The sequence below is a fragment of the Eulemur rufifrons genome, chromosome 16 (assembly GCF_041146395.1).
Source record: "Eulemur rufifrons isolate Redbay chromosome 16, OSU_ERuf_1, whole genome shotgun sequence".
Lineage (NCBI taxonomy): Eukaryota > Metazoa > Chordata > Mammalia > Primates > Lemuridae > Eulemur > Eulemur rufifrons.
The window spans coordinates 93,300,236-93,325,787 of NC_090998.1; the positions used below are offsets into that span (position 1 = coordinate 93,300,236).

The following is a 25,552-nucleotide window of genomic DNA, read 5'->3' on the forward strand; positions in this document are numbered from 1 at the left end:
AGGGGACTCACCAGGTGGGGTCCCTCAGCGCCCACAGGGCTATGTGGGAGTTAGAGTCCTGGGTGGGGGCATAGCCTGGGAGCTCTGAGATCTTTGGTGACTGACCTCAGTGGTTGGATAAAGGTACTTTTGAGTTTAGTGCTGAAATGGAGGGTGTCAGGGAGGAGCAGGCTGGGGGTCTTGGCAGAAGCACTCAGTTCTGGGATGAAATAGCTCTTGGGGTCCCTGTTGACTCCCTGTGGGCACTAGCAAGTATACTCTATGTTCAGAGTCTTACTTTAGCAGATCAATAGCATTGAAAGGATTAGAGGTTTTGTCAACAAGGATATGTAATGAATAAACTTCTTTCTTATGCATCTAGAATCTTTGGGAGAACCAAGAAGACAGTAAGTCCCTGAAAACATTTGTCGTGTTCTGTGGTACAGGTGGGGGCTTTCACTAGAGAACCTTGGTGACACATTGTGATGTTTCTCAGTTGAGAACACACATTACCACCTGAGGAATTTAAAAGACATACAGGTGCCCAGGCTGTGGTTCCAACCTACTGAATTAAAATATCTGATTGGGTTAGGGGCTATTAGATTTAAAAATGTTTGAGGATCAGTCAGTATAACAAATACTGTAGTCATGAAGTACCTGCTGCTGGTCCCCTGGGGCATAATGGTGAACAGTGAGACAGCAGTCCCTGCCCTTAGCAAGGACAGGTAATAACCATGCATGGGTGTATACAAGAATAAAATTGCTATGTAAATTCTAAAGTTTTTTTCTTGTGCTAGTTCTTTTTTTAGAGATAGGGTCTTGCTACGTTGCTCAGGCTGGAGTGCAGTGGCATGATCACAGTTCACTGCAGCCTCCAACTCCTGGGCTCAAGCGATCCCCCTGCCTCAGCCTCCCCAGTAGCTGGAACTACAGGTGCGGGCCACCATGCCCGGCTAATTTTTTTTTTTTTTTTTTAAATCCAGTTCCTGCAAGGTACTGGTTAATTTGTTTTAAAAAGTTTTGTAGAAACGAAGTCTTTCTATGCTGCCCAGGCTGTTCTCAAACTCTTGGCCTCAAGCAATCCTCCTGCCTCGGCCTCCCACAGAGCTGGGATTACAGGTGTGAGCCACTGTGCCTGGCCAATTCCTTTAATTGTTGTCAAAATTAGTTGACTCCTTTACTCAGGGGCCGGTAGCCTATTTGGGCAGATTACTTGGTGAGGAAAATTGGATACAGACTCAAAATCAATTCCTGTTGTGTGATTCAGTAAAAATGAGAGCCTACATTTACATACTTTTCTGGTCACCCTTCCCAGGGAATCATATTGAACTAGCTGCTCTTGGTAAACAGCTTGCATTGTTTTCAGGTTTATGATCTGTATGTACAGCGTAAGTAGTTAAGTGCAGATGCTGGTTGTGCCACTCACTACTTTGGACAAGTTACCTAACCTTTCTGGAACTCTGTTTCATCTGTAGACTGGGGGTAATAGTGGTAGCTGCCCCATGAAATTGTGATAATTAATTGAAATATATAGAAAGCTCTCTGTGCCTGGCATGTAATTATCACTCGTAAAAGTGAGCTATTGCTATTTCTGCTTTCATACTGTTACTCTAACTACAGCTGTTGCTACTCTAATGACCTTGACTTTTTCCTCCAGGTAGCATCACTGTTATGTATGGAAGACAACATATCCCATTGTCAGTTAATCCTTACAAACCCTCTATGAAATAGGTATTCTTCTTGGCGTTTTCTAAATTGGGGATCTGAAGCTTTATGGGTTAAGGTAGTTGCTTTGGGTTACCAGGGTGCTGAGGTGGTATTTGAACTCAGTCTGTCTGATGTCAAAACCAATGATCTGACCGGGCGTGGTGGCTCACGCCTGTAATCCTAGCACTCTGGGAGGCTGAGGCAGGCCGATTGTTTGAGCTCAGGAGTTCGAGACCAGCCTGAGCAAGAGCGAGACGCCCATCTCTACTAAAAATAAAAAGAAATTATATGGACAGCTAAAAATATATATAGAAAAATTAGCCGGGCATGGTGGTGCATGCCTGTAGTCCCAGCTACTTGGGAGGCTGAGACAGGAGGATTGCTTGAGCCCAGGAGTTTGAGGTTGCTGTGAGCTAGGCTTACCCCATGGCACTCTAGCCTGGGCAACAGAGTGAGACTCTGTCTCAAAACAAAAAAAAAAACCCCAATGATCTTTTCCCCTGCAACTCGCTGACTTATGTAAGGGACTAATGAGATTGATTCTGCAGCAGCTGACTATCTGGATCTTGGGTAGATTGCCTTCCAGGCTTAATAAAATTTTTGGCCTTAGTGTCGTGCCATGCAACACATTATACATGTGAATTGATTAAAACATAAATTCAAAGTTTATTGGAGATACCAGTCCTTGAATTTGAATTACAGATATTTTATTTCTAGAATTACAAAATTTTATTTCCTGCTCTAGAATGCTTACAAAATTCACTTTCCCCCCCCACCTTTGTCCCTTATCCCTGTTGTTCTCATAAAACCATTTCAGGGTGGTACAGGTATGGCTTTTAAAACTGTAGCCCTCATCAGTTTAAGCCTAACTTTAAAATACAGACTTTGCTATAGAGTTTTCCCCTAAAATCCTCCATATGTATGTTAATTTTTTAAAAATGTATAAAATAGAAAGTGTAATTTTGAGGCAGAGTATGTACATACTGTATCTGCGGTGAATTAGGAATAGAATGCTAATGACAGTCAGTGGTTGAGAGGCAAAATTACAGAAGCTTGGCTCAGAATTGAGGGGTGGGGTGTGTCTCGGGAGCCTGAGACAGCCCCACATGGTGGTTTCTGGGTTAAGGGAAGCAATACTTTCACACCTACCTGTAATAATTCTAGACCTAGTCCCTAACCCCTCAGATGGGTCTTTCTTGCCTTTGCACCCTCCACACCTGAGTGAATACATCAGTGAGTAAAGAGCGTTTGTTAGACCACTTGTATTCTGTTGTTTTCAAGGAAGTGTTTAGTGTGGCAGTTGCCCCAACTGGGAGAAGCAGGACATTCCACGTTATATCCCAATTTCCCCGACTACGTAGGCTATTTCAGTACATACTTTCTGGCAACGAAGTGGGGATGGCAAATGGAATGCATAATTAAAATAAAGGATTTTGAAGAAAAGTTTCCTAGTTTCCTGGTTTAATTATTATGATGGTCTTTGGTGGTGGCTAGAGGTAGAGGGAGTTGGCAAGTTAGTTGAGGACTCTGGTTGGGAGAGCCCCATATACCAAAGAGCTTTTAGACCCACTCCTTAACAGAGGTAGCCATTGAAAGTTTTAATTGGCAGATAACTTAAGTAGGATCATTTAATGAAGTGCAGTCTATTCTCAGGTGATATTCAAACTTAGTTTGCATTTCATGTTTTAAAGATGTGTTTCTGTAATCCCAGCACTTTGGGAGGCTGAGATGGGAGAAACGCTTGGGTCCTGGAGTTTGTGATGCCATCTTTACAAAAACTAGAAAAATTAGCCAGGTGTGGTGGCACGTACCTGAGGTCCTAGCTACTTGGGAGGCTGAGGCAGGAGGATCACTTGAGTCTGAGAGTTGGAGGTTGCAATGAACTATGATCATGCCACTGTACTCTAGCCTGGGGCACGGAGTAAGGCCCTGTCTCTGTTTAAAAAAAAAAAAAAAAATCCATTACTGATTTTTTTCTCCTTTTTTCCTTTAAAATCACTCAGTCTTACGTCCTTAGATCTCTCACAATCATATAGCAAGGCACATAGGGACACATCTACTGAGCCAGGGAGAAGTCTGAGAGGAGGATTGCCTCTGTCAGTGTGTAAAGAACGTAAACTTTGCTTTTACCTTTCCTTTTAGCACTTGCAAATCTCCTTTCATGTTGTCTGCCTAGACCTCCAGGGGCTTCTTGTTACTGCCAGAAAACTTCACCACCACCGCGGGGCCTGCCCTTCCTGTCCCGCCCTCACATGACTGCCCATTCAGGACCTGCCCCCGATTGAAGATCTGCCCCATTGTTGGTCCTTTTCTCCAGTCAGAACCCATCTGTTTTCTTTCTCATTTCTGTACACCACTCTCTGTGGACAATTGTGATTTAATCTAATAAAATCATCTTCTTCTATTATATTGCCTATTAGTATTTGAGTGATAGCCAACTAGGTGCTAAATTCCCTGAAGCTAGGGTCACGACTTCTCATACCTGGCAATACTGCCACATTGTGCAGTCCAATTTAAAAGGAATATTTTTAAGACAGACATTTGGGCCATACAGAATAGGTGGCCTCGCTGCTAACATTCCTGGAGAGTCATATCATCCTGCTTGGGGAAAGTGGAAAACCTGGCTTTATGGCTGGAGAGAATGTCATTCATTTTTAAAGATTATATATGAATAAGGGAAGGCAGAAATATCCTAATACTGTGCTCAACTAAGAGGATTACTTATTTTAGTTTGGATTAATAATTGCCACAAGAAATCTGAGGTTTTAAGAGTTTTGAAAATTGCCAAGATCTATAGATGATTTTTCCAGACTGATGATCTTTCCTGTCATTTCACCACAATACAGGAAGCACTTGGTAAAATTTTATTTCTTAAACAACTCAGATTTTTTTTTCTTGGTGTGAAATGCTCCTTGCCTAATTTAAGTATATTTACTTCTATTTGCTAATAACATTTTAGATATTCATACCCTCATATAAAAATGAGAATTTTATATATAATCCCAAATCAAAATGTGATTTTGAGTAAATGTCCTACTTGATTTATGCTGGATAGATTGCCCTGTGTGATTCATTTTTCCTAGGAAAAGGAGATTGTTAAATAGAAATATTTACTTGATAATTGAAATGTTGGTATAAAAATGTCATAGGCTTGGTCTTCAGATTTGTGTTTTTGTAAACTAAAACAATTAAACAAAGAAAAAAGATGAGCTTCACAAGAAAGACAATAAAATAAATAAAGCACCTAGCCCTGAGACAGAGGTTGAGCCCTGGCTTAGAGTCTCAGTGGCTGTGTGACACTGGACAAGTCAGTTAACTACACTGAGCTTTATTTGCCTGTCTTAATGTGAGACTTATGATGGTGCCTGGCTCATGGAGTTTTTGTGAGGATTAAATGACATAATGTGTAAGATGCTTAGCTCAATAATAAGTAGTGAATAAATGTTAGCCCACTTCACTCTGCTATTGTTATTATTGTAGATATCTTTGTAAAACTTAAACTGATAGCATTTCTGGAATTATTTCAGTGCTGAAAGTGATGGCTATAAAAGGTGCATTAGATAATGCTTGTTTCTGTAGCTGAGTCATATCAAAGAAACCAAGATTTTAGAAAATAGGTAATTGATGAAAATTAGCTTTATTCATAAAATGTTTTCCTAGCTAGATATTATAAACAAGGTAAGGAATTTAAAATAAAAATATTGCCTCAAAGTTGTCTCCTTAAGTAATTTTAGCATGTACAATTTAAGTACTAGACATTCATGTAGTAATCTTTTGTTTTACAGGGTTACGTTGTTAGACGTTATAATAGCCAAGATAGTGGGTGATGAGCCACTGACCAAGGATGACATTCCTGTGTTTTTGTGCCACGCCGAGTTGATGGCGAGCGCCTTTGTGGATCAGTGCAAGATTGTGCTCAAGCTGACCTCTGAGCAGCATGCTGACGACGAGGTAAGGAGACATTGCCTGACTCCCCGTGAGAGAGAGTAGGCAGAGTTTTTAACTTGGCCAAGTCCTCTAGGAGAATTCCTTTTTAAAAGTATTACATAAGTAATGTAGCTTTATGTTAGAATAGTTAGAAAATTTAGATCAGGGAAAACAATGCCCTTATTCCTACTATCCAGAGTTAATGACTTCTTAAACAAATTCTGGTTAATATATTTTTTCAGGCAGATAGCATCAAATATGTGCTTGCATACGTAGACGTGTGCGTGTGTTACACATGCACGTTGCATGTGGTGTCAGCTCTGTGCCATCTAGTTGTAAGTTCCCATTTTTTCTTCTGAATGTGAGCTCCATGAAGGCTCAAGTTTTTTTTTTTTTTTTTTTGAGACAGAGTCTCACTCTGTTGCCCGGGCTAGAGTGAGTGCCGTGGCGTCAGCCTAGCTCACAGCAACCTCAAACTCCTGGGCTTAAGCAATCCTACTGCCTCAGCCTCCCGAGTGGCTGGGACTACAGGCATGCGCCACCATGCCCGGCTAATTTTTTGTATATATATATTTTAGTTGTCCATATAATTTCTTTCTATTTTTAGTAGAGACGGGGTCTCACTCTTGCTCAGGCTGGTCTCGAACTCCTGACCTCGAGCGATCCACCCGCCTCGGCCTCCCAGAGTGCTAGGATTACAGGCGTGAGCCACCGCGCCCGGCCTAAGGCTCAAGTTTTGACTGTTAAATGTTCATAGGCTATGTACATTGTAGGCACTTAGCAAACATTTACTGAATGAATAAATTATATATTATGAGTGTCTTTTAAAAATGCCAGTGTAACATTCCAAGTAAAGAATTTACCATTTATTTGTCCAAATCTCTATAGTTGGGACATTTAGGTTGTTGTTTTACTTACTATAAATAGTGCTATAATATATGTCTTTATAGTTACATCTTTATACATTTCCATAGTTGTTAGCCCAGGACATAATCTTAGAAGTGTATTGCTGGGTATAAGGATATCACATTTTTAAAGCTTTTGATGCACATTTCCAAATTGCCTTCTAGAAACTTTGTTTCTTCCATACATTATGGGAGATTCCTAGTCGTATACCATCCTGGTTAACTCCACTCCCTAAGCCTAGGTCATTCAGTCTTGCCCCTACTAAGGGTATGGAAGCTAGCTTGTAGTGATTTCATTGCCTTCCTCCTCACTTCAGAATTTCTCTCCATTTTTATCTATTCCTCCTTCTTTCCCTCTGTCTTAAAGTTAGAATTGTTCTTTCTCTGGATTACTACTCAGAAGTAAAAAGGAATGTACTTCTGATACAATTACAGGAATGAATCTCAGAAGTTCTGAGGGCAAGGAGTTAGACTAGCGAACATACTGTATGGGTCCGTTTCTGTGAGATTCTGTAGCAGGGCAAGCTTGCCGATAATGACAGAAAGCAGATCAGATGTCACCGGGGGCTAAAAGTGAAGGAGTGGAATTAATTGCAGAGGGACACAAGGGAACTTTCCAACAATAGAAATGTTATACATAGCTATATACCTCGACACCGCTCTGTACTGCACTCAAGGTGGATGTATTTTATTGTGTGCAAATTATGCCTCAATAAAGTCGATTTAACCACATTTTTAAAAAAGATAAGAGGGTCCTGTGTGTGCTGATAGGAATGACGAGGTGGGTGGGGAATAATGGATGCTGGAGTCGCGGTTGGCAAATAGGTGAGATGGAGTGAGGGGCTGGAATCCCAAGTGCAGACTCGTCCACTGTCTGTGAGGGGAAGCAGGGGACACAGTGCTGAGTGATGTGTGCTGTGTGACGTTGGTAACTAACTTCTGCTGTCAGTTCAGGTCATCATTGTGACTGCTCTAACATGAGAGGGTATTTCCTTTTTTGTGAATATATTTTTGTTCAAGCCCACTTCGCTATTGATTTTCTGTGCTGTGTCACATAGACTGTGGTGAGTGTCACTGATCACGCCAATGTTTCTGTTCTCATTTTCTGCATGGATAAGAGAAAGGCTTTGCCTTTGCTTCCAGCAGGAGGAGCAGTGAGTTGTGCTTACAAAAAGTTTTAAAAATTAATTATTTAGGAAACAGAGAAAAGCTTTAAACTTTTCATAGCTTTAAACTTTTTGAGGTACTTACGTTTAAACTATAGGTGATTTTAGTATTTTAATACGTTACCTGGTATAACTTTTCATTTTAGGAAAATTTACATTTTTCCTTCAAACTTTTTTTTCTAAATTGGGAGGAATTATTATATATTAATGGAATAGAAAATTGCAGGCAGTTTCTTTTGAAAAGCCAAATTAGTTCACTTTTGGAAATTTACTGTTCTGTGTACTCGTGATTTATGCATATTCATACATATATGTTACACTTTTTTTTAAAAAGAAGACCCCTTATATCAGTATTTAAATATCCCATGTACCCAGTGGTGTACTGGAACTGGCGTGTACCAACTTCTGAGAGTTGATAATTAAATATTTTGAAATTTGTGAGCTAATTGTTAAACTGTTGGTAGCTTCAAATCATCCATGGCGGAAGTAGGTACACCATGGAAATCAACAAGTGCTGCAAGTCAGGTCTTTCCACCCGCTCCCAGCCAGCTGACTATCAGGCCACTGTGTTTATTCATTTGTGATCTTTTTAGGACAAGATACATAACAAATTTCTCATAATGCTGTGAATGAAAAATGATAATTAAAACAGTCCTGTTTATAGCATTCATTTTTTAATTCATGTAATTGATTAGCTTTAAAATCCTGAGGTTCCATACATGCATTCCTTTATTAAATAGTCTTAGATTCTCATATTAATGTACTTATTCCTTTCTTTTGATATGTTTTGTGTATTTGTTTCCAGTTTTTGATATATTTTGTTAGTTCTAGTGTGTTTAAGAGTTAAGATTCAGTTTACTGCATCTTGTTCAGTTGTAGTGAGCTTTGCTTTTGCTCTGAAAAAGCTTTTTTTTTTTTTTTTTTTTTTTAGATAGAGTCGCACTCTATTGCCTGGCTAGAGTGCAGTGATGTCTCCATAGCTCACAGCAACCTCAAACTCCTGGGCTCAAGCGATCCTCCTGCCTCAGCTTCCTGAGTAGCTGGGACTACAGGCACACACCATTGTGCCTGGCTGATTTTTCTGTATTTAGTAGAGACGCGATCTTGCTTTTGCTCAGACTAGTCTCGAACTACTGAGTTCAGGCTATCCTCCCTCCTCGGCGTCCCAGAGTGCTAGGATTACAGGCATGAGCCACTGTGCCTGGCCCTTAAAAAGCATTTTTTTTAGGCTTTATATTTTCTGATACCCATATGAGAACTGTCCTCAGGTTGTGCGTTTTTCTTTCTGTTTTATTCCTTGCAACCCTACTGTAAGTCATACTGTAGTATCTATTATGCAGTTAAGAGCTGAATACATATTTGTAGAGTAAGTAAAAAGGTGTTTTTTCATTTCACTTGATAGGGGCTTAAATTTTTGTATTATACGAATAATATTTGCCTTGTTATAAGAAAAATTATTTAAGCTGATGTTAATGAAACATAAAGAAGTTTTCCCTTTTTTACTCAGCCCCCATCTTTTCTACACATCTATCTGCCTATACTTTTTTAGTTTTCTTTCCTTAAGTTTTTTAATATACATAGCTATATGTTTTTTGTTTCAGTTTTTATGATATTACATACACTTCAACTTTTTACTTATGATATAATTGGTACGTCTTTTTACTTTAGCACATCTATATTAATGCTTTTTAATAGTTGAATAGTATTTCACTATATAGATGCATCATAATTTTTTCATTTGTTTCCTATAGACATTTTAGTTGTTTCCGGGTTTTTTTTAAACCTTCACAAATAATGCTATAGTGAACATCCTTGGACAAATTTTGGACAGGTAAATCTGGGATTATAAATTGCTGAAAGTTGAATTGCTGGGTCAGAGAGTATGTGTGTTTAAGATTTTTGGGGGTATTTCTAAGCGGCATACCAGGGCAGCAAAAGAATCTATGGGTTGCCCTTTGCAAATCTTACTTAGTTATTATTTCTCTTTAATGTTTTTCGGTGACCAATATGTTCATTTATTTTGCAAGTTTTGCAACTTAGGTTACCTTTTTGGTTTTTTTTTTTGTTTTTTGTTTTTTTTTTGAGACAGGATCGCTCTCTGTTGCCCAGGCTAGAGTGCAATAGCGTCATCATAGCTCACTGCAGCCATGAACTCCTGGGCTTAAGCGATCCTCCCGCCTTAACCTCCTGAGTAGCTGGGACTACAGGTGTGCACCACCACACCTGGCTAATTTTTTCATTTTTTGTAGAGCCAGGGTCTCACTTTGGTGCTCAGTGTGTTCTCAAACTCCTGGCCCCAAGCGATCCTCCCTCTTTATCCTCCTAAAGTGCTGGGATTACAGGTGTGAGCCACCATGCCCGGCCTTAGGTTGCGTTTTTAATTGCATTTATTAGAAAACATTTTCAGAAAATTAATCTTTCTGTCAAATATCTAATAAACTTTTTTTAACATAGTTAATTTTTTATTAGAATTTATTTATGGTATTCTTAGCCTTTTAGAAGTTTTTGGTTTGTTTTTTATCTCATTAGACTTACCAATTTTATCCTTCTGGATCCTAAATTTTGTTGACATATTTAATAAACTTCTCCACTTAGATTGTGGAAATATGCACCCACATACTCTAGTTCTTTCAGTACTTAGTCTACCTTTTTGGTTAATCTAGAATTTATTTTCACATAAGGAGAGAGTTACGGATTCACATGAACTATTTATGTCTTGTGACTATTCAAGATTATGTAGTCTTTGGTGTGAGACTGACCAGGTTTGCATCTTGATTTCTTCTATTACTAGTGTATGATCTTGGAAAAGTTACTTATTGTCTCTGTGCCTGTTTTCTTGACCTGTAAAATGGGTTTTATTTTAGTATAAGCATTTGGTATGCTCACTGGTACATAGTTAATGTTCCCTAAATGTTAATTATTGTATCAGTACCATTTAGTGGATAATAATCATCTCGTCCTTTCTGCTAGTTTTAATGCCACCTATATCATATACTAAATTCTTACATATATTTGGATTTATTTCTGGACTTTCACCTTTTACAGAAGGAACCAACAAGATGTTAACCGGAGAAAAGAGAATTCAAAGAAGCATGTGTTTATATACAGTAGAGGAATGCTGAAATGAAAGGACAAATAAATGCCAAAACTGGTCTATGTACAAGGCAAAAATTAATTGTATTCTACCCAGATGCAACTAATTTTCATATTAATGGAAAAGAATCATTTGAATTCTTATCAGTTTTCTATAACTTATAAAATGGTAACATAGCTCAGAGACACTGAAGGGTGGAGTTAGCCAGAACAGGTGAGCTGAACAGGAGACTAATCCTTTTTTTTGGTTTTATGCCCACTTCAAAATCTTTCACAGTGTTCCTTTGATTTGCCTATGTCTTTTTTTCTTTTTTTTGCCCTAGGGCCTCATTTAATGAATATAGTTTTATAATACTTTTAAATATCTGAAAGGACATTTTACACATTACTCTTTATTTTTTAAGAGAGTAATTTTTCCTGGCTATTCTTTCATTACGAATTTCCAGATTCTCATTCGAAATACTTTATTAATAAAAGATTTTTAATGATTAAAATTAGAGATGTGTTAGGTGGGGATAGATTTTCTTTTGGGTTTATTTCAGTTAATATAATAGAATTTAGATGTTGGAAGGAAACTTCCAGATGATCTCTTTCAGCCCTCTGATTTTATTTCTGTATTTTTATTATGAAAAATTTCAAACACAGACTAAGAGAAGAAAGCATACTGAAACTCCGTATGCCGTCGCCTAGCGTCAGCAGTTACCAGCTCATTACTGTTCTTGTTTGATCTATAGCTCCGCTCATTCTCGTGCCAGTTGCCATGGCCTGAAACAAAGCTCAAATGTGTTTCATCAGTTACTCTAAAAGATAAGGAGTCTTCAGACACAAGTACAATACATTGAGCACACCTAAAGCACACCTAAAAAATCAACAATAAAATTTTAATATCAACTGAACAGTATTCAGATTTTCCCTCTTGTCTAATGATTTTTTTTTTCAAATTTATTTTGTTGAATCAGGATACAAATCAGGGCCAACTTTGCAATCAGCTGATATGTCTTCACTCTCCATTAATACACAGGTTTCCTTTTCTCCTCCTCCTCTCCTTTTTTCTGCCCTTTGGTAGTTATTTGTTGAAGAAACTGTTGTTTTTCCTGTAGAGCTTTCTACTGTCCGGATTTTGATGAGTGTGTCTCCATGGTGGCATTTAACATATTATTCTTTCTCGTGCATTTCTTCTGAATGATGATTAGTTCTAGAGGCATATTCAGATTTGAGTTAGTTTTTTTTGTTTGTTTGTTTTTTGAGTTTGTGTGTGTGTGCGCGTGTGCATGCAGTAATGTCTCCTTGGCGATACGTACTTTCATCGAGGCACATGGTACTTGCTTATCTCTTTGTGATGTTAGCAGTTGCTAATGCTTACCTAGACCCATTAGTTCTTTAGGGTTTGCAAAATGGTAGTCTTTTAACTCTATCATTCATTCTTCATTTATTAGCAGGACTCTTTTTAAGAGAATCTTTTCCCTAATCTAAACTATTAGGTTATAGAAGGTACATTTGGATTGAGAAAGGCAGGGTAAATGCGTGATTTTTTCCTCCCCTTCATTACCAATCTTCAAAGTAATGAGTTGATTTTGTGGCATGAGTTGTTTTATTTTGTTTTGGTTTTTTTAATTATCATTATGAAGTTGTAGCTTTAAAACCGTTTGACTTGTTTTCAATCTGTTATGGTTGTAATTCTTCCTAATGTGCCATTGCTGGCCAGCAGGAGCCTCCTCAAGTTGTTTCTGATTCCTTCTGACGTGCCCCTAGTAGTCTTTAATAGCTTGCTTGCTATCTGGTATGACAGAATGTGCAGGGTTACCCTGTGTAATACATTCTCTGCCCAGACCTAAAGTCAATCAGCCATTTCTTGAAGGAGAAATGGTATCTAGAGAGAACAATCTGGGCAATCTACCCCTTTCACAAACGATGCTGAAACTCTGTAAAATTAATGGATTTGCTCAAGACTCTTTTAAACATGGTACTAATTTCAGACTTCTAATCTAGATATTTTTTCCCCTCTTTAGCAGGTGAAGGCTATGATATAAAATTCAAGATACAAGGCATTGTGTATAGTTTCTTGCTATTTATTTTGAAATTTCAGAATGCTGTATTAATATATTATCCTTAAATCCCCTAATGAGAGCACAGTAAATACACATTTAGAATTAACATAAGGAAGTAATTTATCTTTCTTTTGAAAAATGTTGTCTTTATGACCTAAATTTATAGTCTTTACCACATTTTGCCGAATAATGGGTACTTTAAAAATGGTTCAAAAATCTATATAAAAATTGCATTTTAAAATTTTATGTAGACTACCTAATGCCATGCAGTTGGTGCTTGGTAATTTTTTGGTCATGCAGTCTATTTGGTAATAAATTACTTAGTAGCTAGTGAACTAACATTTTCAAGTTAACATTATCTTAACAGTCTACCAAGATATTGTATATAGGTTTATATTTACCCAGAAATAATACAAGTTCTTAAAGCCAGAGTTCTTTGAACCACAGCATTTCACAGGATTTCTGTGGACAAGAAATTAATGTATTTCATAGGATATTTGGATCTTTAAAGTGGAACTTGCATGCTGGGAATGCTTTAAAAAGAAAGTATTTGCATAAATGTTATGTATGTAGCTAGTAATTTTGAACATTTATTCCACTGTTGGAAGGTATTTTTGCTTGAATAAGAACTTTTCTGACTCTTTGCTCCAAGCAGAAACATAATGACACATAATCTTACATTCTTGATGGCAGATGTCTACTGTTAGTGAAAGTGATTATTCATGTAAATATTTAATACTTCTCTTTTTTTCTTCATAGTTTTGTTTCTCTCTTTAGACATAGTATAAGCACTGACTCTTTATATTTATTGAAATATTTTATTCTCTTACAGTTATTTGTAACAGTTAAATCATTTAACTTCAAATGTACTTAAAAACTGTGTTTTGTTTTCTTTTTAGGAGGTACTGGCTACAATTAGGCTTCTTGACGTCCTGTGTGAAATGACGGCTAATACCGAGCTGCTTGGCTATCTACAGGTTTTTCCTGGCTTGCTGGAAAGAGTGATTGGTGAGTGAAATATCACATATAGTATTTTTAGTTCAGAAATCTTTGGCTTGTCATACTGTAATGTAAATCCAAACACAAATCCCTAATTTTCAGTGTGTGATGTATTTTTGAGATTTTTTTGAGTATTTTTTTCTTGAGAGGAATCGTGGTGGTGTGGTTCAGGCTTTGGGGCCAGACAAACTTGAGTCCCTGTCATAGTTCTGCCGCCTCCCTTCTGTTGGACTCAGCATTCCCTCTCAGTGAGAGGAGGATAATCATGCCTGTTTTGCAGGGTGCACGTGCTAGATGTTTCATCAGTAGTGGTTGTGAGATGGTGGTGATGATTTTACATTTCTGTAGCTTTACAAAATGTGTCCGTAAATTTTTCCTGGTTACATTTATTGAGCACATAGAATAGTGCCTTACACATATCATGTATTCAATTCTTGTAAAAAAAACTGTTTTAAACAAGAAGCCATTGTTTAAAGTATCACCAACCTTGCAGAAAGCTGTTAGCAAAATGATTCGAGTAGAACCTGTTCCTTGTGGATAGCCTTGCTTAGTTGTTGCTATTCACTATTTATTATTTTTTTCTTTAAAAAGATTATACTTTGGAGACCCACATATTGAGGACGGTGACTTTGTATCTAGACATATATATGAACTAGTAGTGAGCTACAGAAGAAGATATTTAGAATTTCTTATCAGTGTTTTATTTTGAATACAGTGCTTTTAGTGATAATTAACAGAAAAATGCTTTGTGGAAAGAGCACGAGTTTGGAGCCAGGCCAGATGTGGGTTGCCATCCCAGCTCTGCCCAGTTTCCAACTTCTCTGAGCCTGATTTCTTCATTATAAAATTAGGAAAGTGATATCTTCCTGTAATAACGTTTGTTGAGAGAGTTAAATGAAATGATGTGGAAACACTAAAATACAGTTCCTGGAAGATCTTCTGATTTCATAGACTGCCTTGAGGTATTCATAGAAAATAACAATGGGAAGTTGTTTTGAATGTAGCTAAAATAGATCTTTGGAGAACACACACTGCCTTCTGATTATCTGACCAGGGGGGAAAATAAAAGCACTCTTCTTGGTTTCTGTCATATGAGTCATTGTAGGTAGGTATTGTGTTTTAGACTTAGGTGACTATAGTTATCAGAAGAATTCTTTCATGAAGAAATTGATATTGGAAACCTTTTTATAAGAAAGATACTAGAAAATTTTTAGCTAACTTTTCTTTGAGAATAAATAGAAATTCCAAGTCAGGGTTATTATTATGGCTTATCTCCCCCAAATTGGAGTCCAAAACATTTAAAGCAAAGGCAGAGGAGCCTTCTAATCATTATTTAAAGAAAGCTTTTGGTATTCTACCTTTATTTTGTTTTAATCTATTAAAATAAATTAGATTTGGCTGGGCGCGGTGGCTCACGCCTATAATCCTAGCACTCTGGGAGGCCGAGGCGGGTGGATCATTTGAGCTCAGGAGTTCGAGACCAGCCTGAGCAAGAGCGAGACCCCGTCTCTACTTAAAAAAAAGAAAGAAATTATCTGGACAACTAAAAATATATATAGAAAAAATTAGCTGGTCATGGTGGCGCGTGCCTGTAGTCCCAGCTACTCGGGAGGCTGAGGCAGAAGGATCACTTGAGCCCAGGAGTTTGAGGTTGCTGTGAGCTAGGCTGACACCACGGCACTCTAGCCCGGGCAAAAGAGCGAGACTCTGTCTCAAAAAAATAAAATAAAATAAAATAAATTAGATTTATTTATTGAAAACTAGTACAAAATACTAAAAAGTATTTTTCTGTAGAAAATGAAATGTACTCTTGTCGTTATAGACGTTTTACGATTGATTCATGTAGCTGGAAAAGATACCACAAACATCTTCAGTACCGCTGGCTGCATGAGAGCAGAAGGGGACGTCTCACATGTGGCCGAGGGGTTCAAGTCTCATCTCATTCGCCTGCTTGGAAATCTGTGTTACAAGAACAAAGATAACCAAGACAAGGTAAGTTTATTTCTTAGTATGTATCATACATACATGGCTGCATTTAGAATATAGTATTTAGAATACATTTATTTTTTTGAAGCGAAAGCTTGAGGTGCTTAGAAAATAACTTGAGGAAGATATATATGTATTACATATGTAATATATTTAGAAATATACATATGAAATATGTTATATATTTATTTTATATATTACATATGTATTTTCCCCACAGATAAACATAAAAATAATGTTATATTTATTTGTATAAGAGCTTGTATTTTTGTAGTTTTGTGTTGTCTTTGTCCTTAGTTGTGTTTGAGCCAGTCTGCTTTCTTGTAAATTGTCAGTGTTTGTACTAAGTCTGTGCATTTAAACATACTCCTATATCATGTAGAGAGCAGTCAGTAAAAACATGTATTTAGAGAGCCAAGAAAATTTTCTAGCACATAGTAGTTTAAAAAATGCTTCTTTTTAATAAATATGTTATATTGACCATTATCCTAAGAAGAAACAAACAAAAGGCTTTAACTTATATCTGTATCCTGCATTTATGGATGATAGCATCATAAGCCTTTTCTTATAGGTGTTTTGAAATGGCCATGCAATTTAAGTGTTAAGTGTTTGGCAAGTTGATAGGCTGCTTTTAGAAACTTCTTTGTGCTGAACAGCTTAGAGGTCGTTATGTTGAGAATGTGAGAGTGTGGTGTAAAAAGATGGCAGGAGAACTGGACCACGTGCCTCACACTGAAGTAGCCCTCCTGTGTCTTCTTGGAGTTTTACTTTGTGTGGTGTTCATTTTGCTTCATTAAATATTAAGTGTATAATATCTGTGGCAGATTATGTTTTCCTAAGATGACAACAAAAATATCTGTCACTGTACCAGTATTTCTGCAGTATGACTTTGGCACTCCCCCATCAAGTGTTGGTGTCTATTTCTCCATCCCTTGAATTTGGGCAGGCCCTGTGGCTGCTTTGAACAATAAAATTTGGCAGCAGTGATCCTGTACCATTTCTGGCATAGCCTTTAGCTGGTCTGGTAGATTCTCTTTCCAGCTCTTTAGAAGTCATTCACCATGTACCGAGTGCAGATTCCCTGAGATCACCTTGCTCTGAGTTGCTGAGTCCACATGGAGAAGCCCTGATGATGAGATACAGCAAGGGGAGAGGAAGAGACTAGTCAAGGAACACCAAGGCACCAAGTGTGCACAAGAAACTATCTCAGTAGTGGAACCAACCTCAGTTTCTTACTTGCCCAGCTGATGCCACATAGATCAGGGACATCCTGCCTAGCAAAATCCTTTCTGCATTCATGACCCATAGCATTTTGAGAAAAAGTGAAAAATTGAAAAAAAAAAAAAATTGTGTATGTCCTGCCTCTGTTAATAGCCTAGTAAGCTACTATTGGGCTGGTGTTCCTGCACATAACAGTTATAAACTCTGGACAAAAGACAGTTACGTGAAGACACTCAAATTGGACACAGATAGGCAGATTCTGCAGACAAATTGACACTTGGGAGAAAGGAATGGCATAGTGTGTGCCATGTAGGGCAACAAAAACCCTGATAGAAAATCTAAAGTCTTTCTATCTTGATGAATCAAAGAACAGTTTAGGGGCAACTATAGCCATTGGAAAGTGACCGGGGGAATCCCAGGAAGGAGAAAACAAGCCCCAAATTCTATGTCGCAACTACCTAAATCCCACTAATACCAGAGTCACACATATATGGGCCAAGCTCCAAGCAGCTAAGCTAAGGATGAAACAATTGTACTGAGATTTGAGCTGCCATCCTGGAGTTTGTAGTTCAAGTCCAACTAAGATAATTGCCTATGCCAAAATACTAATATCAATAGTCTTAGAGGAATGTAATAGAATCCAAAGTTTCCACAATCTTACCATTCACAATGTCCAGGACACAATCCAAAATTACTTGACATACAGGAAAATGTGACCTGGTCTCAAGAGAAAAGATAATCGATGGAGACTGACTTTGAGATGACACAGATGTTGGGTTTAGCAGACAAGGATTTTAAAGTAACAAATGTAGCTATACTCAAGGATGTATAGGAAAATATGCTTTATAAATGAAAAGATAGGATATCTCAGCAGAGAAATAGCAACTATTAAAAAGAACCAAATAGAAATTCTAGAACTGAAAAGTACAGTATCTAAAGTTAAAAAAAATTACTGAATGTACTTAACAAATCAAGAAAGATGACAGAGGAAAGAGCCAGTGTGTTTGAAGGTATATCAGTAGAAATCATCTAGTCTGAAAAACAGGGGGGGGAGAAGATTGAAAATAAAGTGGACATTTTAAGATGCTAAATTTGGGGGTAATTTGTTATGCAGCAGTTGATAACTGGAATAATTCCTATGAGACACGGCAAAGAACCAGACGCCAGACAACTTGCACTTTTATTGTATTTGTGCATCATTTTAGCACTGCTCCTCCTCTTCAAGCAGATATGAGTGTGAGACTACCAGTACCCCCTTGGAAAATTACTGAACTGATTTTTGTAAAAGAAAGTTGACAGAATAAAACACTTTATCTTTTTAATGACCAAGACTGCCTTTCTTGAGCACAAAAGAGGTGGTTTTTCTTATGTTTAACTATTCTTTTGTTGCTAATTTGGATTGGCCTCTTATAGGAACAAAATGTAGTAACCCTTAAAAGGCTTGTGAAATAGCTCACTGAAATCGGGATCAGATTGCACCGTAAGTAAATACGGAGCGTGCCCAAGTGCTGCTGTGTGGAGGTCACTGGGGCTCACAGGAAGTCGGGGGTATGCTCTGTCGCTTGGGCAGTTGCTAATAGCACTGCTGATTTCTGAACAAACACTCAAGAGGGTATGAAGGAGTTCATTCTTTGAGTATCAACTCAAATGCCTCTGTTTCTCCCAGTTTCTTACCTGTGTCAACAAAAGGCCTGAACCTGAAAGCATTACCTTAGGGATTTTTTTCTCCTACCAAAGACTCTGACACCACACCAAAATCTTATTCTAGATTTGCTAAAACCTTCTTTATTCTTGCAGCCAAATCCTTTGCCTTGCTCATTATTGCCTCAAAGGATGGAGTTCACTATCACTCAGATGACTTTGATTCTAGTTTTGGGGAAATGGATGCTTATGTGGCACGCCCTTATCATTGGACCATTAATTCTCATTGTGTTGTCTGGACGGGTTGTCCCACTTCTACTCAGACTGGGGCCTACTGGGATATGTGGCTTTGTCTCTGCTCCAAGACTGAAGATCTGAATTAGGGGGAATTTTGTATCATCTAGTTTAATTTGGTTCATCCTTCACCCAGAAGGAAAACGGGACTTAGGATTTATTTGTTTACTGTCTACTATGTCCCAGCATTGTACTTAGTGGATTACATGTCCTATCAACTTTAATCTTGCCATCGGCCTTGCAAAGCAGGTTCTGCTAACCACATTTTACGGAGAGGCCATCCAGATAGTGCCTCGCAGAGCCCAGAGGAGAATTTGGATTTGTTTGACTGTGAGTTCCCAGGCCTGTGCTTGCTCCCCTATACCACGGTGCCTCTCATTTGAGAGCTTTCCAAGAGTTTGAAGGAAAAGGTTTATAATAGGCTTCTTGAAGGATTTCAGGCCACAGATTCTGGAGGCTGGTGAATGTGGGTTTCCTAGGCTGGCCAGGCCCTGTAGACCCTCCTGGTTCAAGTCTGATGCTCTGGGGACTTCTTGTCTCATTTTCTGGTTATCCATTCATCCAGTGTGAGTGTTTCCAGCCTTGGGGATCGTTTGATGGATCAGAGAGGTGAGGTGTCTCCTCCTGAGATCCTTTGATTCTAGGAGTACCTGGTGACCATCCTCTCGTCTTTGAACCCAAATCTCCAAATTATTCATGACACAAATCTTCCTATTTTTGTGTGCTGCCTGATTCCTCTGAAGTTTGACCAGAGCCTTGTAAGCCCAACTGGGTCTCTGTGCTGTCTAAGTAACTTCATTCATTGCAGTGAGTATGGAGCCCAGCCGCTGGGTGGCACGCCTTGCACTTGGCCCTTTCCATTTTGTAGAGTTCTTTTCATCTGTGTTAGTTCATTGTAGCCTTTCTGACGCCTCTGTGAAAAAGGCTGAAAAGAATTATCATCATCATCATTTTCTAAATGAAGAATCCGAGGCCCAGAGAGACTAAGTGTGATTTAATTCAGCAGAGTGAAAACTTAAGACAGTCACTTTGGGAGGGGGGATGACACATGTGCCCGAGTAGCTCTGATGAAAGTCCGTTTGATGAGACCTGTCAGAGAAGAACAGGTGGGTGATGGGGTCCTCTGGGCTGGCTGTGCCAGGAGCACAGTATTGATAGGGAGGGCGATCATCTGCCTTTGGAGATTTGGTGTCTTTGGGCAAGATTTAAGAGAGTCAGGGTGCCTGACCTCAGAGTGAAAATCAGCTCAGACGTGTATGTTACCCAGTCTTCCCAAGAGGCTTGACAACTCTTAAGTCTGTACACGTGATGGGTTGTAGCATTTCCTGAATTGTAAAGGCATCACTAGACTTCCTTTCCTGAGTCATGGTAGAGAGGTGTTCTTAAATCTGTACTGACTTCTATTCTTACCTTGTTTTTGTGCTCAACTTGCATAGTATTTCCTTGCTACAGCTGTAGTGATTAGTTTACTTCTAAACCTTTATGGACTTAAATGTAGATCCTGTTTTGGTTTCTATTGTGGGAAGCACGGGGATCTTAATGCTGTAAACATGACGAAAGCATCTTTGGCTGCCTCTTTGTTAGAATAAGGAATGTGTGGTTTGCTTTTTTCTTCCCCATTCTTCTTTTCATTACTATTGTTATAACCTCCTTAAGTGAGTCTTTATTAGAAGAAAAACCAAACATGTTTTTTATTTCATAAAGCTAAGTGCGTTTTTCCAAACGGACAGGCATGTGATCTAGTTTATCCACCTTCTTTTCTCCCCTGAGAAATTGCATTGATCGAGATGGACCATGGCCTGTTTGGCCATTGAGTCCTTTCTGCCAAAGGTGTGTGGAAATGCCATTCAGTTTCTTCTTTCTCCACCTCATCCCCGAGGTAAAAGATTCCCGGCAGGCAGACATGCTCCATTGACCCCATGTGTTCAAATACCTGTGCAGATAAAGCTTTCATTACAAGCATAACTTCATTTTAAAAATTGGTCTTTATTGTATGGAAAAGTTCAACATGGAAAGACAATAAACTTCATTTGGCCCCTCTAATTCTCAATTCTCAGTTATGAAAGTAAGTTTCATTTAATACATAAAATATTTTGTAATACATTTTTTATTAAGTTTGTTTTGCTCGTTGTGTTATTCCAATATCTAAGTGTACCTGGCACATAGTAGGCATTTAATAAATTTTTCTTGAATGAGAAGTTATTTTTAAATTATTTGTTGAATGTCTGCTACATGCCAAACACAGTTTTAGGTTCTGCAGTTATTTATAAAGCAAGAAAGACACAGTCCTATTCAAGGAGTTTAAATTGTACTATGAAATTTCCTGACTATATTTGCAAACAAAGACTAGTAAAAATAAAATAAGTTTTCAGAGGAAAATTAATGTTTCTCTAAATTCTGGGTTCTGTAATTATTTTTGAAAGTATGTTTAAGATACATTTGAATATATTCTTACTGTTTGCCATATTTTTATTTGACTTATCCAAATTATGTATATTTTAGATTGTAAGAAAATCTGCGTTGTGTAATATTTGTCAGTAATTAAAAAAAAATTTTTTAAATCCCAGATGTAGGCTTTGTAAATCTGAATGAACCTTTTCCATTAATTTTAAATAAAATTTTATACTAAATTTACAATTGTTAAACATTCATAACTCGATCATCTTTTAGTGTTCTTGCTTTGATGGGGGAGGGCTGCCTTTCAGCTTTCACATCTAGACATGGAGAGTCAAGAGCCCGCAAACTGTTGGCTCCTTCTTTATGGTTTCCTTCTCTCCGATATTTTTTCAAGCAGCATATTTGTGTATTAAACCATGAAACTGAAAAAAAAAAAATCTGTGGCTATTTCCCAATTATTTCTTTAGGCTGTCGCTCTTAGCGAGCATTAGCTCCTGTTTGTACGTGAACGCTGACCGGCTTGTCAGTTGCGGGGATAGTCGATTGAGTGATTGCTCTGTGGAGAAACAAAGAAAGGTCTGGCTCGTGTGTTAGTGTTTTCCTCTGAGCCGTGTGAAGCAGGCGGGGGTGGCACGGCCCTTGTCCTCTCTCAGGGCCAGTTTCTACATTTTCAGCCTATGCTAGCGCTGTGTGGACTTCCCCAGCTGTCATTCCTTTCCCGAGAACCCTCAACCTGGCCTTCAGAACTCAAGGTTACAAGGTGTTTTCTCTACAGGCCTTCTCGGTCAATGCAGAAATACCTTCTACTCCATACTCCCCAGTCCCTCCCCGCCCCTCACCCTCACCAGTCTCTCTGTAAAGGAATAGATCTCGTTCATTTCAGTGTCTCCCCATTGTGTGTATTTAAATAGAAATTTGTAGATATTTCATAGGTATTTACCGAGTTTCAAGTAATCTTCAGATTCTGCATTCTGTGTACATTACTTTTCTAATAGGTGAAACTTTTTGGAGGGAGTAAAGTGAATGCAAATGTAAGATCTTTCTTTAGGATGAGAATAATTTGTTTTCTTGTCATTTTGACCACACATGTTTTCTGCATTGAATTTCCCTTTTGTTATTATCGAGTAAAGAGCTGAAGTGTTTTCTGTGTGGAGTCCAAAATCTGTTCTAGCTCAATTCTGAGAATGTGTTAAGGAACTTTTAGATTATGGATGTATGTCTTATCTCAGTTGGTCTGTGTGTTTTTCCTTTGTCAGAAGCAAGTTGCGTAGAATCTCAGCTTATTGATTTGAAGATTGAATGTATAGGCAAGATCTGGCTTGCTTAGAATTCCACTTCTTTGTAATGTAATCCCAGTTCAAGAAATATGTCAAAATTCATAAATCAAGCTGTCACCATTAGTTTCCTGAACTTACAGTTCCTGTTACAGTAAATGAAATTAAAATTCCTATCTAGAGGACACCTATCGTGGTGTAGTTTGTTGCAGCTGAGAATCTTTTTTTTTTTAAAGACATAAAGGATGTTCTACCATTTGCCATATTTAGAAAAACTCCTTTTCTATGTATGTCTTGTAATCAGCTTGTTCTTTTGCAGAAAATGCATGACATTATTTAAAAGGAAGAATTACACTAATATTATAAGTACAGCATAGCGATGTATCTTGTCTGTTACTATTGCTGTTGCAGACTAACCAGGCTCCAGGACCTCACCTGTGTTCCTTGAGGAATTCCCACCACCACTCCTCACTAGGCTGTAGGCACCTCGAAGGCAGACACAGCATGTCTGGCTTAACACCTGTCCTGACACCTGGTGCACAGTGTAATGACATTAATGGACAGTGGATGAGTATCCCCGTTTTACCGATGAATCAAGCGAAGTGGTTAAGTTACTTGCTTGGGGCAATAGCAGGTAGAATTCTGACTCCAGGGTCCAAACTTTTTCCACCATACTCCCCTGCTTCTACATCAAGAGATGTTTGAGACTTACCCTTTGAAACCTGTCACCAAATTTGTGTGAATCCTCAGGGTGAACACTTTATTGTACAACAGCACATGTGGCCTTAACAGTAGTTCTTGACAATGATTGTATTTCTCAATTCTTGCTGAACTTTTTTCATTGTGGTCTGAACTGTTTTAGAGAATATGGTTTCTTTGAGATTAGTGTAGAGGACTGTATTTCAGGGACATGGGTTTTTCTGAGAAGCATAATTTACCTCATACTGTAGATAGAGAAAGGAGGACATTGCTCTGATGACTCAGTAGTTTGTAGAAGCCTAGAATCCACTTTTCTTAACTGCTATCCATTTTCTTTACTATGCTATGTAGTAGGCATAGTTTCTAGACAACAGTGCCTTTAATGGATTTGTGTGTAGTAGGAAAACCATTATTTCACAGTATCTGTAACAAGAAATATTTGAGACTTAGATGAGGGGGAAGCCAGCCATATAAAATGAGAGATGTACCTTACTAGTAGATGGAAATGTGGAATATTTTAAAGGTATTAGTTTTTTTAAAATTCATTTTTATTACTAGGCCAATTAAAATCCCACTGAGGGGAAAAAAAAACCCAGAATTTTGACAACAAAATGAAAATAATTGAGGAAGTATCTTAATACTGAAATATACTTTAGAGCTAAAATAATCAAAACAATGTACAGAAGTGTATAGGTTAGTTGAAGAGAACACATACTTTGGAAACAGGCCCCCGAGAAGTTATAAAAAGTTACTGTGTGATAAGGATAACCTAATAACTTGGAGAGAAAAGGGAAGCTTATTTAAAAGGTGAACCATGAATAACCAGTTAATTACTGGGAATAAGCTAAGCTTGTTTTTGTAACAAAAATCAATTTGGGATTGATTAAAGAATAAAATGTTTAAAATGGGACCATGGAAAACTAGGATAATATTTAATTGATTTTTCAGAGTAAGCCAGAGTATTTTATGGATTAGAAACACTGCAGGTTATCACAGGTTTGACTACAGATCAACGAGGAACTCTGGCTCCAGAGCCGGCCTTTCTAGGGTTAAACCCGTGTTCTGCTAAACAATAGCAGGGTAACCTCGAGTAAGTTATTTAGCCTCTCTGTGACTCAGTTTACCCAACCAAATATGGAAAATGTTAGTATTTGTGCCATAAAATTGTGTGAGGAGTAAATTAGGTAACAAATGTAAGACATATAATAGGCACTTAGGATCAGACATCTTTACAGTTATGCTTATTTCAGCATTACTGATGGTAAGTAAGGAGAGTGTACTTTTCTATCAGTGGGAAATGTTGTAATAAATTATAGCAACGTGGTATGCATCCAGTACAAATTGTGTTTTCTGAGAGTATTTACCGTATTGTTACCGTGCTCATGATGTCATGGTAAGTGGGAACTGAAAGCAGAAGACAGCCCTATATCTGATTAGCCCCTGCTTTTATATATTTTATATCTATGTTATATGTATATTTAAGGCACACGAATATATATGTGCATGAAAAAATGATCTGGAAGAAATAGACTACAATATTAATAATAATCTCTGGCTGAGAGGACTAAGGATTGGTTTTTTTCTGTGTACTTTTTGTGATCGTTATAGTGGACGTGAATTTAACAGTAACAGTAAGACGCTACTTGAAAAGGAAAGGGTTCATGTTAGAGTCCCTGTTTTTCTCTGTAAGAGAGTTTGCGCAGTTCATCAGTGACTGCAGTAATTCTTTCTTTGCTCTACTTTCATAGTCTCTATACGTAACCGTTTCTTGGCCAAGAGGGGAGGCTTTAACAATGACAATTTCTACTATACTTTCAATTGAACAATTTTAAAAAATGGAACGTTAGCATATGATCTGGAGAATTTTGCTAACTGAAATAATTAGTAGCTGGGATGAGGGTAGTATGGGCATGTGGTAGAGAGAGAGAGAGAGAGAGAGAGACAGACAGACAGACAGACAAAAGAAAATATAAAGGTTTTTCTTTCACTGTGTTGAACATTCTTTTTTTTTCCTCTTCAGAGAAATGGGAATTTGAATTTACTTTCTATTGTCAGGTGTTCTGGTTTGGGTACATTAGCTTTTACTGAGTGCATGAGTATTTAAGACTTCTATTACATATCTCAGTCTAATGAAAATGAGTGCTTTTGACATTGTGAAATTTCTTTATTATCTCCCCAGGCTTCATTTCTTTGGTTAAATTAGAAAAGTGCTCTTA

The 25,552-nt window shown here is 37.9% G+C and overlaps 1 protein-coding gene across 1 annotated transcript in view; it reads left to right on the forward strand.

Moving 5' to 3' along the window:
* The window catches only part of ATXN10 (ataxin 10), a 143,899-nt gene that overhangs the window by 45,710 nt on the left and 72,637 nt on the right, over positions 1-25,552 (forward strand). Inside the window, exons 7-9 of the mRNA XM_069489523.1 lie at positions 5,472-5,637; positions 13,725-13,833; positions 15,647-15,816. Of these exons, the coding sequence (XP_069345624.1) occupies positions 5,472-5,637; positions 13,725-13,833; positions 15,647-15,816 (445 nt within the window). The remainder of the gene's footprint in view (positions 1-5,471; positions 5,638-13,724; positions 13,834-15,646; positions 15,817-25,552) is intronic.